This window comes from Bubalus kerabau, chromosome 21 (assembly GCF_029407905.1).
Source record: "Bubalus kerabau isolate K-KA32 ecotype Philippines breed swamp buffalo chromosome 21, PCC_UOA_SB_1v2, whole genome shotgun sequence".
NCBI classification, from domain to species: domain Eukaryota; kingdom Metazoa; phylum Chordata; class Mammalia; order Artiodactyla; family Bovidae; genus Bubalus; species Bubalus kerabau.
In genome coordinates, this window is record NC_073644.1 from 52,571,367 (window position 1) to 52,584,923 (window position 13,557).

A 13,557-nucleotide genomic window follows, 5' to 3' on the forward strand; every position below is an offset into this window, starting at 1 on the left:
CATATTTTGCTAGCATGTCGGCTTCCCTTGTGGCTCAGCTGGTAAAGAATTTGCCTGTAATGCAGGGGACCTGGGTTCGATCCCTGGGTTGGGAAGATCCTCTGGAGAAGGGAAAGGCTACCCATTCTAGTATTCTGGCCTGGAGAATTCCATGGACTGTATAGTCTATGGGGTTGCAAAGAGTCGGACATGACTGAGCGACTTTCACTTTCACTTGCTAGCATGTGAGATGAGTACAATTGTGTGGTAGTTTGAGCATTCTTTGGCATTGCCTTTCTTTGGGATTGGAATGAAAACTGACCTTTTCCAGTCCTGTGGCCACTGCTGAGTTTTCCAAACTTGCTGGCATATTGAGTGCAGCACTTTCTTTTGCTGGCATATTGAGTGCAGCGTCATCTTTTAGGATTTGAAATAGCTCAACTGGAATTCCATCATCTCCACTAGCTTTGTTCATAGTGATGCTTCCTAAGGCCCACTTGACTTCACAGTCCAGGATGTCTGGCTCTAGGTGAGTGATCACACCATCGTGATTATCTGGGTCATGAAGATCTTTTTTGTATAGTTCTTCTGTGTATTCTTGCCACCTCTTCTTAATATCTTCTGCTTCTGTTAGGTCCATACCATTTCTGTCCTTTATTGTGCCCATCTTTGCATGAAATGTTGTTCCCTTGGTATTTCTAATTTTCTTGAAGAGATCTCTAGTCTTTCCCATTCTATTGTTTTCCTCTATTTCTTTGCATTGATCACTGAGGAAGGCTTTCTTATCTCTTCTTGCTATTCTCTGGAACTCTCCATTCAAATGGGTATATCTTTCCTTTTCTCCTTTGCCTTTAGCTTCTCTTCTTTTCATAGCTGTTTGCAAGGCCTCCTCAGACAACCATTTTGCCTTTTTGCATTTCTTTTTCTTGGGGTGAAGACTGAATTAATTAGTACAAAACACTACTCACAAACAAAGCCAGATGGGCTTCATTACTGAATTCTACCAAACATTTAAAGAAGATACCAATAATTCACAAACTGTTCCTAAAGAATAGAAAAAGATCACTTCCCAACTCAGCCTGAAGCCAAAATTATACTGTTAAAAAATCAGACAAAGATATCACAAAAATTACTGATTAATATCTCTTATGAATATGGATATAAAAATCTTCAACAAAATACTAGCAAACAGAATTCAGCAATTTAGAAAAAGAATTATACATTATGATCAGTGCAAGGGTCATCGAGAAATGTAAGGTTGTTTCATCAACTGAAAGCAATTAATATATCACATTGTATCAACAGAATAAAAACCAAAAATCATACGATTATCTCAGTTGACATAGAAAAAGCAACTGACAGAAATCTAACAACTTTTCATGATAAAAACACTCAACAATCTAGGAACAGAAAAAGAATTTCCTCAATCTGATAAAGGAAATCTACAAAAATCCACATAACACCATACTTAATGCTGAAAGACCAGAGGCTTTCCCCCACAGTTTCAGGAAAAAGAGAGCAACATCCATTTTTTGTCACTTTTATTCAACATCAGAGGTTCTAGACAGAGTAATGAAGCAAGAAAAATAAATACAAAAGTAAAAGAAATACAGATTGGAGAGGGAGAAGCAAAATTATCTCTGCTCTCAGATGACATGATGTTATATATAAAAAATCCTAAGTAATCAACTGGAAAACCATTAGAAGTAATAAATGAGTTCTGCAAGGTTTCAGGATATAAGATTAATATATAAAGATCAACTGTATTTCTTTTTTCTTAAAATCAACTGCATTTCTATACACTTGCTATGAACAATCTGAAAATTAAATAAGAAAACAATTTCATTCACAGTAGTATGTAAAAGAAAAAAATACTTAGGAATAAATTTATAAAAGAAGTGCAAAATTTATATTCTGAAAACTGTAAGACATTGTTGTAAAAATTAAAGAGGATTTATACAAAAAACATGCCATGTTCACAGTTCAGAAAATTTACTAATACTGTTGAGATGGCAATACTCCGCCAACTGACCTACAGATTCAAAACAATCCTATCAGAATTGTAGCTGACTTCTTTGAAGAAATGGATAAACAGATTCTAAAATTCATATTTTAGGATTGCAGGAGACCCAGAATAGCCAAAACAACTTTGAAAAGAAAAACTGAGGAGGAGACTCACATTTCTTGATTTCTAAACTTACTATGAAGCAATGATAATCAAGATAATCAAGACAGTGTGGAACTGACATAAAGGATAGACATACAGATAAGTGCAATAGAATGTGGAGTCAAAAAATAAAATCACGTGTCTATGGTCAGCTGATTTTCAATAACAGTGCCAAGACCATCCAATGGGAGAAAGAAGAGTCTTTTCAAATGATGCTAGAACAACTGGATAGTCATAAGCAAAAGAATGAATTTGAACCTGTACCTCAAAACATATATAAAAATTAAATAAAAATAAACCAAAGACCTAAATGTATGAGCTAAAACTTAGAAGAAAACATAGGAATAAATCTTCACAACCTTAGATTTGGAAATAGATTCTTAGATAATGACACCAAAAGCCTGAGCAATAACAACCAAAATTGGGCTTCATCAAAATTCAAAATTTTCATACTCTAGAGGATATAATTAAGAAATAAAAAGATAATCAACTATAGAAAAATATTTGCAGATCATGTTATCTGTTAAGGGACTTGTATCTAGGATATAAAAACAATACTTATGAATCAATAATGAAAAGACAAATAACTTAATTAAAAAGTGGGAAAAGGATATTAATTAGACATTCTCCAAAAATCCGCCTGCAATGCAGGAGACCCCAGTTTGGTTCCCAGGTCGGGAAGATCCACTGGAGAAGGGATAGATTACCCACTCCGGTATTCTTGGGCTTCCCTTGTGGCTAAGCTGGTAAAGAATCCACCTGTAATGTGAGAGACCTGGGTTTGATCCCTGGGTTGGGAAGATCCCCTGGAGAAGGGAATATAGCTACCCTCTCCAGTATTCTGGCCTGGAGAATTCCAGGGACTGTACAGTACATGGGGTCACAAAGAGTCAAACACCACTGAGTGACTTTCACTTTCACTTTCAAGAAGATATAGCAATGGACACAAGCTCATGAAATTATGTTCAGTATCATCAATCATCAGGGAAAGGCAAATTAAAACCACAGTGAGATTCTACTTCACATTCACTAGCATGGCTACAGTAATTAAAAAAAAAAGACACACAATAACAAGTGTTGACAAGAATGTGGAGAAAGTGGAACCTTCATACCCTGTAGACGGGAATGTAAAATGTTCAGCTGCTTTGGAAAGCAATCTGAAAGCTTTGAAACAACTAAATGTAGAGCTAACATATAACCTAGCATTTACACTCAGGCATACACCCAAGGGAAATGAAAACCTGTGTCTGCACAGAAACTTGTACATGATGTTCAAAGCAGTATTATTCACAGGGGACAATTGTGCACCTCTCTTTGAGCCTTCTCCTAGCTCTAAGAGCTGAAAGCATGCAGTGGAGGAGGTGGCAGTAGTCTCAAGGCGTCTCACCCAGTCTGGAAACACCTCATAAGCCAGATGAACAGCGACTGGGGCTCTAGTACTGTCAATGGCAGGACTTCCCAGGTGGCTAGCGGTAAAGAACCCATCTGCCAATGCAGGAGATGTTAAGATGCAGGTTCAATCCCTAGGTTGGGAAGATCCCCTGGAGGAGGGCATGGCAACCCGCTCCAGTATTCTTGACTGGAGAATCCCATGGACAGAGGAGCCTGGTGGGCTATATAGTCCATAGGGTTGCACAGTCAGACATGACTGAAGGGACTTAGCACACACGCACTGGTGGTGGCAAAGCACTAAATGTAGGGCCTCCATCCCATCAATGAGGTGTGGGAAGAGTGAGAGCACCCCCATATCTTGACTGCACTTTGAAGGCATATTCAGCTTTCAATTACTGCAAATGAATGATCTATTTTGTACGCCATATATAGCAAGGTAGAGGGTAAAAGAGCTTCTCATTTCCCACAACAAACATTGACCAAGCTTCTACTGTGTGTAAGAAATTATAGACGACGTATTGCATTGCTTAGTCTTGCTATTCTCCCCAGGTGGCACACAGAGAGAACCAATTTACTTCAAGTAAATCAAGGAAATTAATCTGTTATTTAAGAAACAATGAAATGTATCCCAAGTCCCAGACAGATATGTACTTTCCAAACATATGCTCCTTTGAATTATATATGCCACTGCTTCCGGGGTCAGGGAATTGCTTAAATTATGAATACCTTTAACTATTATTAACTAGTACACCATTATGACATGTTAAAGGAATTATTTTTAGAAACTGATAAAAGAAAGCAGTAGGAGTGAACACTTCCCTTCTGCCCTACTAACCTGCATGACATTGCCTACGATGACACTGTCAACAGCTTCAGGTGAGACTTTGCCAGCAGACAAGGCAGCCCTGGCAGCAAACTCAGCCATGTCAGTAGGTGTGAAGTCTTTCAGAAGACCTCCATAGGCTCCAAAGGGGGTCCGCTTAGCAGCAACGATAAACACACCTATTGCAAGGAGAATTTATAAGCAAGTAAAGATTCGTCAGCATCCCTAACATGCTTTAAATAATTCACTGTGAACTTTACTATAAAGCACAATTTTCAATTAAATGACTGAAAATCTCTGTCGCTTAATACATAGCATGGGTCTCACACACACACAAGCAGTCCTAAGGGTTATCATTTTGATCAATACCTGCATGTGGCACCAAGAACTGCTCGGCAGGCTATGATGCAAATGCAAATCCATGTTGGCTGGACATTTTTATAAACTGATTATTTGCTGATGATTTGTTTAAAATGGAAATGCTTCTATTTGCTGAAATATATTGCTTAGTCACAGAATCAAAGAATCTCCCATCTAAAGGTGCCTGAAGGCCAAGCAGTCACACCATGAATGCCCTCCAGACTATTTCTGATGAAAGGTCCTCTCTAACTTGTGCTAAAGGCATGCTCTGTTGTGTGAAGCAGTGTTACCATGAACGGGCAATAGAAACTAATGATTTTTTTCTCATACTGAACTGGCTTGGCTTACCAAATCTTCCATCCACCAATCCCAGTTCTATCCAAATGCATCCCAAACTCAATTTATATAGCTTCTAGAACATATGCTGCTTTGAATTTGTATTATATATGTCACTGCTTCTAGAGTCAGAGGATGACTCAGATTGCAAACTTCAAATAACTGGAACTATTATTTGTTACTCTTAGAATAAAACAGGCAAAATAGATATGCTGTTATCATGGGTAGCCCCTCCAGTACCTGATGTCAGCTAACATGTAAAATTCCCCAGACCTAAATTCTCTTTTCTGAAGTACGTAAAAAGTATCCTTTCAATAATTCTTTAATTCTGGCTGTTTTTTTCTAAAGACACTCTCGTTCACTAATATCCCTATTTTAATGTTTGTCAGAGTATAACAAAGTTTCCTACATTTGACCTAACCACAAAGGATACCGAGGAATTATCTATACATCTATTAATACAAAGACTACAAATTTGCAGTATCACTATTGGTTCAATTGGTGTCCCTGTATAGACAGATACAAACTGCCCCTTCTCGAGGCACTCTAGTGCCACCAAAGGAAAAAAAAAGTCACGTTTAACAAATCTACAAGGACTAGGATGTGAGTGGCACCCACTAGAGTAGCAAAATGCAAAAATGCAAAGCCTGTATTCTGGGGAACAACATCAGTTAACAGCTGCTTCATCACATTAACATTTATTAGGCAGTAGACATCTCGTCACTTGTCATATAATATCTAATCTTCCCAAACAACTCTGCAAGGTAAATATTATAGTCAACATATCGGGGGTACTTACTGTATGACAGACTTCAGGCTTTATGCTTTACATAGGCTAAATTCTCTCAAAGACAATCTGAGCACACATTTCCACATCTTGCCAAGAAACTATGAGACTTTTTAACAATGGGTTTGTGCCCAGATACACAATTCTCCTTTATGTTAGGGATCTCTTTTGATAGAACAAACTAAACCTATCCTAAAAAAAATTCCAGCTTTTTCTTTGATTTCTACTTTGAGAAATTTACAGTCTAAAAGAATGTTAGGAGCAACATACATAACTACAATTTAGAACAGATCTGATTGGTTCTTTAAAGATAAAATATTCAGATATTTACAAAAGGCCATAAATATTAGTTTAAAGTGAAAGTGTCACTCAGTCATGTCCAGCTCTTTGCGAGCCCATGGACTGCAGCCCATCAGGCTCCTCTGTCCATGGAACTCTCTAGGCAAGAGTGTTTGCAATTTCCTTCTCCACGGGATCTTCCCGACCCAGGGATTGAACCCGTCTCTCACACTGAAGGCAGACTCTTTACCGACTGAGCCACCAGGGAAGCAAAATATTAGCTTAGTGCATTACAAATGTTTTCCTCTGATAGATGGGTTATTCTGTGGCACTCAGAATAACACCCGTCTGCGTGCTCAGTTACTAAGTCATGTCCAACTCTTTGTGATCCCATAGACTGTAGCCAGCCAGGTTCCTCTCTCCATGGGGATTTCAGGTAAGCATACTGGAGTGGGATGCCATTTCCTCTTCCAGGGGCTGTTACAGACCTAGGGACCAAACCCTTGTTTCCTGCATTGGCAGGCGAGTTCTGTAGCACTGAGCCACCAGGGAAGCCCATGCCTTCCCATAAATGTCCTCTAATCCTCCTTGATTGACAGTCTCAGCCTTTTTTCATATCAGTGTTTATTTCATTTTTCTTTCCCCTTTGCTTGCTTTCTTCCTAATTTTGGTACAGTCCTATCTCTGGTCATCGCCTAGTATGCTCCTATTTGGCCAACTCCAGTAGACACTGACGACAGAGAAGAATGGCTTCCTCAAGTGCCCAGAAAATGAACAAAAATAGGCAAGTGAAGTGTAGATATGGAAAAAGGGAATAGCACATGGTGAATGTTCAAGTTGCTTATAGTTGTTAACTTGAAGGCCAGCATTCTACACTGAATAGAATGGCTAGAATTAAAAAACTCAGTCTTGCTGGCTTGAAGAATAAGAAAACTGAGTTTGCAGCAATCACAGCTACAGGGAACTGAGGGGGGTTTGTGAAAGTAAAGGACCACAGTGGGGAGCCCAAATATCCAGCTGAATCCTTAATCATGTACCTGTGGGGCCAACTACATGTACCTCCGCTAAGGCGAAATGAATTAAAGTTAGCTTTGAGCTGCTGCCCTCTACAGGGCAGACAGAGCTTGCAGTTTGAAGAGAAGTGAAAGTCACTCATTGTGTCCGATTTCTTGTGATCCCAGAGACTATACAGTCCATGGAATTCTCCAGGCCAGAATACTGGAGTGGGTAGCCTTTCCCTTCTCCAGGAGATCTTCCCAACTCAGGGTTCTAACCCAGGTCTCCGGCATTGCAGGTGGATTCTTTACCAGCTGAGTTACAAGGGAAGCCCAAGAATACTGGAGTGGGTAGCCTATCTCTTCTCCAGTGGATCTTCCTGACCCAGGAATCAAACCAGGGTCTTCTGCATTGCAGGCAGATTCTTTACCAACTGAGCTATGAGGAAAGCAGTTTGAGTTCAGCCAAATTAAATGTCTACAAAAATAAATAGTTAACAATAAATAAGTCAATACTTTTTGGAAAGTAGCAGAATTCAGTCTCTACCATGGTTCATCTGCACTGTCCACCACACAATCCAAAATTAATCCACATAGGAACAAGAAGATACAAACATATCTCAGAGGTATTACAGGTTTGGTTCCACACTACTGCAATAAAGCAAGTCACATGAATTTTTTGGTTTTCCAATGCATGTAAAAGTTATATTTGTACTGCAGCCTATTAAGTGTGCAACAACATTATGTCTAAAAAATTTACATACTAACCATTATCTGAGCCTTCAGTAAGTTGTAATATTTTTGCTGATGGAGGGTTTGAAACATTGTGAGAATCAAAATGTAATACATTTTGGGAGAAAATGTTGTAGGAAGAATGGCACAAATAACTTGCTTGACTGCAGGACTGCCACAAACCTTCAACTTGTAAAAAACAAACAAAAAAATCTGCAGTATCTGCAATTCACAAGCAAATGAGGTATGCCTGTGCAACTCATCCTTAAGATAAAAGACAATTAACAGAGATGGACTTCAACATGACCCAGATGTTAGAATTTGTAGACAAGGATTTTAAAGCAGTAGTCTCTCATAACTATGTTCCAAAATATACAGAAAAAGATGTTCATAGTAAGGGCTCAGACAGCTCCACAAAGAAAAAGAAAATTAAAGGAAAAAACCAAAGTGAAAATTCTAAAACGGAAAAATACCTGAAATAAAACGTGTACTGAATGGGTGCAGTAGCAGAATGGAAGTGAATGGAGTAAGAGTCAGTGACTCTGAAATAGATAAACAGATATTATGTACTCTGAAGAACAGAGGGAAAAATATTGGGAAAAACAAAATAAAAACAAAAAACATGGGTAGAACCTCAAAGTCTACTGCAATTGACCTCAAAGTCAAAGGCAAGTCAATGGAAAAACCATAGTCTTTTCAGTAAGTGGTGCTGGAACAACTGAACATTCGCATGCAAACAACAACAAAGTAGACAGACCTTACGCTTTTCATAAAGATTAGCTCAAACTGGATACACTTACATATAAAATGCAAAATCTACAGAACTCCTAGAAGATACCAAAGGAGAAAACCTAGGGGACTTCTGGTTTGGCTTGGTGATAACTTTTTTAGATACAACACCAAAAGCACAATCCAAGAAAGAAAAACTTGGACTTTATTAAAACTGAAAACTTCTACTCTTCAAAAGACACAATTAAAAGCACAAAAAGACAAGCCACAGACTGGGAGGGAATACCTGCAAAATACTTATCTGATAAAGGATATCAGATAAGTATTGTATGTATATCTAAAATATACAAAGATATGTGTATCTAAAATATACAAAGAACTCTTCAAACTCAATAAGAAATTAATGACCCAGCTAAAAATGCATAAAAATGTGCTAATCAAAGATACTATACAAATGTCAAATAACCATATGAAAAAATGCTTGACATCGTGTTATTAGGCAACTGAAAATTAAAACAACTGTGAGATTCCATCTCCCAACTAAAATCCAAAACACTGCCAACACCAAACACTGGTGATGATGTGGAGCAAAAGAAGTTCACCCACTGATTCTGGGAATGCAAAATGGTACAGCCACTTTGGAAGAGAGTGTGGTAGTTTCTTCCAAACCTAAAACTAAACATATGCTACTCACATGATCCAGTAATCACACTCCTTTGTATTTACCCCAATGAGTTGAAAACATGTCCACACAAAAACCTGCACACAAATGTCTATAGCAGCTTTACTCATAACTGCCAAAACTTAGAAGCAGACAAGATGTTCTTCAGTAGGTGAATGGATAAGCTATGGTACATTCATACAATGGAATATTATTCAGCAATAAAAAGAAATGAGGTATCAAGTCATGAAAAGACATGAAAGAAACTTAAACTCATACTGCTGGTGAAACAAGCCAATCTGAAAAGATGACACACTATATGATTCCAACTATATAACACCTCGGAGAAGGTGATGGCACCCCACTCCGGTAACTCTTGCCTGGAAAACCCCATGGATGGAGGAGCCTGGAAGGCTGCAGTCCACGGGGTCGCAAAGAGTCGGACAGGACTGAGCGACTTCACTTTCACTTTTCACTTTCATGCACTGGAGAAGGAAATGGCAACCCGCTCCAGTGTTCTTGCCTGGAGAATCCCAGGGACAGGGGAACCTGGTAGGCTGCTGTCTATGGGGTCGCACAGAGTCAGACATGACTGAAGCGACTTAGCAGCAGCAGCAGCATATAACACCTAGAAATGGCAAAATTATGGAGACAGTAAAAAGACCAGCAGCTGTCAGGGGTTGGGAGAACTACTCTTTATGGTACTATAATGGTAGATATATGTCATTATACATCTATCAAAACCTATAGGACTACACAACACAACAAATGAAACTTAATGTAAACTATGACCTTTAGTTAAAAATAATGTACCAGTATTGGTTCATCAACTGTAACAAACATACCACATTAATGAAAGCTGTTAATAATAGGGGATAATGGAGTGGGATGAGTTAAGTGTATGGGAATGCTCTGTACCTTGTGTTCAACTTTTCTATAAAACTAAAAGATAAATGTACAGATTTAAGCTCAGTTAACCCCAAATTGAATACATGCAAAACACACGCACACACTCATCCTGGTACAACACTGCCAAACTTCTCAAAACTAAAGAGAATGTGAAAATCTCAAAAACCAGAAAAAATGACATTACATACACAGAAATGATTTGAATGAACCCTGGCTTTTCAGAAACAATGAAGGCAAACTTCCTTTGCTTCTCCATAAATTTCCATTCATAGGTTTCTTTCTTGTACTTCATAATCTAAGAAAGCATTTTCGTGTGGGAAGTTCTAATGGTAAAATATGAGAAACCTACAAAATAGTGTGTGTGTGTGTGTGTGTGTGTGTGTGAAAACAAAAATAAAAGCAAGAATTTCCCCTTTCCTCACATCACATCTGTTTCCTTGGTGCTCCCAGACTGTAAAGTTAGAAGGAGTAAGGCTAACACTGAACTAATACAATGATTTTGAATGGGGAAAATGCTATTAAGCATTTTAAAAAATTATTAAAAAAAAATCTGGTATGTGCGATTTTTTCCCCATTTCATAAACTGGATACCATGGCAATAATTATTAATATCTGATCTGATGTCAATTTTGTGTGCATGTTAAAAGGTCTAAAGCCTAACAATCATTAACCAAACTAACATCTAAGTATTTTAAAAGACTTTGGAAATTCAGGGGCTAAAGATTTCCACTAAAGACAGTGAAAAGACAGATTAATCCAAGGCATAATGAGTCAGAAATGTCAAAAAAGGGCCTGGCAAGGTGGCAAATGTGACCATAGAGGAAAAAATAACACTAGAAAATAAAGAGGAATTCTGCCTTCTTTTCTATTACATTGTTAGGAAAATATTTACCCATTTAATCACAACAACTGCTGACAGCATACAAAGCTAGCAAGGACAACTGCTGCTTCTGTACCCGCCTCAGTTGCAGGATTAATTTGGCAGCCCACCAACATGCTTTGCAAGGCTGTACAAACACTCCCAGCAAAGCTAAGGAACAGTAAGAGAATTACTATTTGTTGGGGGCAACCTTCCAACCAAGTCCTCAGATGGGTGCTAGTAAAAAACCTGGGTACTGGTTCTACTTGAAAATAGAAATCTGATTAATGACAATCTTTACCAAAGTCAATTTTGTTCCCATTTAAATGTGTCCTTTTCCTTACAAGAATTAGTCAAACTTTCTCTCTTACTCAATAGTCCTGCAAGCACTTAGTATGTTTCTTGAGAGACGAGCCCATCTGTATTCTGGTGGTGATGGTGGTTTTGTCGCTAAGTTGTGTCCAACTCTAGCAATCCCATGGACCACAGCCCACCAGACTCCTCGGGCCATGGGATTTCCCAGGCAAGAATACCAGAGTGGGATGCCATCTCCTTCTCCAGGGGATCTTCCTGACCCAGGGATTGAACCCACACCTCCTGCACTGCAGGTGGTGTCTTTACTGCCGAGCCAGCAGGGAAGCCCTCTAACTAACCAATAACAACCAAAACACTAACTACCATTATAGATAAGCCAGTCCACCTTTCTGGACATCAGTGTCCTCAACTGTAAAACAGGGAAACGTATAAAAGTATGATCACTAACTTTAACATCATAGTGAATGGTGTCCCAAAGTGATAAACTTCATACTTCCTCCATGCAGGTGTTGATGCACATTCTTTCCTTACATAGTTTTCATCAAATTTTCAAAGGAGTTTGTATTAAAAGTGGTAAGAATCACTGATAAAACAGTAAACAGAGAAATCAATAAAATTATGATTTCCTTTTAAGGAAGATAGCTCATGACAATGCAGCTGTTAAATAATTTGGGTCTCCTGAATACACCGTCAAAAAATAAAAATAAGTATGCTACTGTATGAAATTCAGTTGGAAAGAGCACTGACAAATCTTTTTGCCTCAGAATATCTATTTTCCACCGGAACTGTTCACATGTCATTTTGGCTTGTCAGAGCTCCAGATCCCCCTAACCAACTGTCTACCTGGTATCTGCACTTGAGCACCTCAATATTCTCTTCCAACTCTATCCCTTCCCCCATTTTCCTCACTCCCTAAGGACTATCATGAACTCAGTTCTTCAAACCAGAAACCTGAAGTCATTCTTGGCATTTCCTTCTCATAGACCTGCCACTCCAACCGATCACCAAGTTGTGTCAAATCCACCTCCAAATCTATCTCAAACCATCCCTCCCCCCTTTCCCTAATCCCACTGCCCCCCACTCGAATCAAAACCATCATTTGATGTTGCCTAGATCTCTGCCATAAGACTCTTAAGTGGTCTTAAACTCTCCTTGCTACACAGGGAGATTCACAGTCCTGAGGAAATGGGGACAGACTGGAAACTAGACCGCATTATTCTTCTAGGTAGCAAGCTGCTTTCTTTAGAATCCAGAATCAAACCAGTACAGAATCAAACCTTTACAGAGCCCTTGGGGCCCTGGACCACCAGAACCTCGCTTCTTAGCTCCTACCAAGTGTTTTCTTTCCCAAGGCCTTGATATATGAGTCTCATTTGAAGGTTCTTTTAAGGACACAAAAGACAAGGCTGTCATAGTCTTGAAAATTCCACTGACTGTGACCATTTGCTATGAAAAGGGAATTTACATACTTAAAAAAAAAAAAGTAACGGCAGAATTTATGTACTCTGGGACGGCACTTTTCTGGAGTCAGAAAGAAGAGAAGGGAAAGGGCTTAAGCAGGTTCTCCAACAGAACGCCATCAAGCATTGGGGCTGGGGAGAGGGGGCGGGTGCAGGTTATTCGGGCAGAGGTTTCTCAACGACGCCAAGAGAATCTTCATTCCTTCTAAGCCTTGCCCACCCTGTGACCAGGTCTGAGGGCCGCCAGCTCGTCTGAAAGGCACCCCTCCGCCCCAGGTCGCCTCGCGCTTAGGGGGCCCCGCCCCGGTCTTGCCAACAGCTGACCTCTAACTAGGAGGGTCACTACCGCGCGGAGAAGGGAAAGGACCTTCGAGGTCAGGAGCAAGCAAAACCGTGGTGGGCAATGCCTTTCGCCTCGCACGTATGGTTTCTCCTAAACTCAAACAATGCTTCCGGATTGGCTTTTTTTTTTTTTTAATCAAGTCCCCTTTTACAACCAAAGAGACCCCGACTCCCCGCCGACACCCGATGTCCTGCCCCCGCCCCCCGAAGGGGCGCGAGAGGCGGGGCCGCGGCGCTCACCTCGGAGCAGGGCCATGGCGGCGGGCAGGCGAGCGGCAGCGTTCGGGTCCTCGGCGGCGACGCCGCGGTCCAGCCCGCCACGCCCGACTTTAAGTGCTCGGGGCGGTGCCAGCGAGGCTACGCCCCTGCCCTTTCCCCTACTTTGGAGGGCCTGTCTGAGCGCTCCCCTCTGGGCCCCGCGTCGCCCCTCTT

General features: G+C 40.0%; 1 protein-coding gene across 2 annotated transcripts in view; it reads right to left on the reverse strand.

Moving 5' to 3' along the window:
- ACAA2 (acetyl-CoA acyltransferase 2) overlaps positions 1-13,525 on the reverse strand; it is a 35,090-nt gene extending 21,565 nt beyond the window's left edge. For both annotated transcript variants that reach the window (XM_055559256.1, XM_055559255.1), the window contains exons 1-2: positions 13,366-13,525; positions 4,374-4,540 (exon numbers count right to left, since the gene is read on the reverse strand). In XM_055559256.1, coding sequence (XP_055415231.1) covers positions 4,374-4,540; positions 13,366-13,381 — 183 coding nt within the window. In that variant the 5' untranslated portion in view covers positions 13,382-13,525. The remainder of the gene's footprint in view (positions 1-4,373; positions 4,541-13,365) is intronic.
- Between the last annotated feature and the right edge of the window lie 32 nt (positions 13,526-13,557).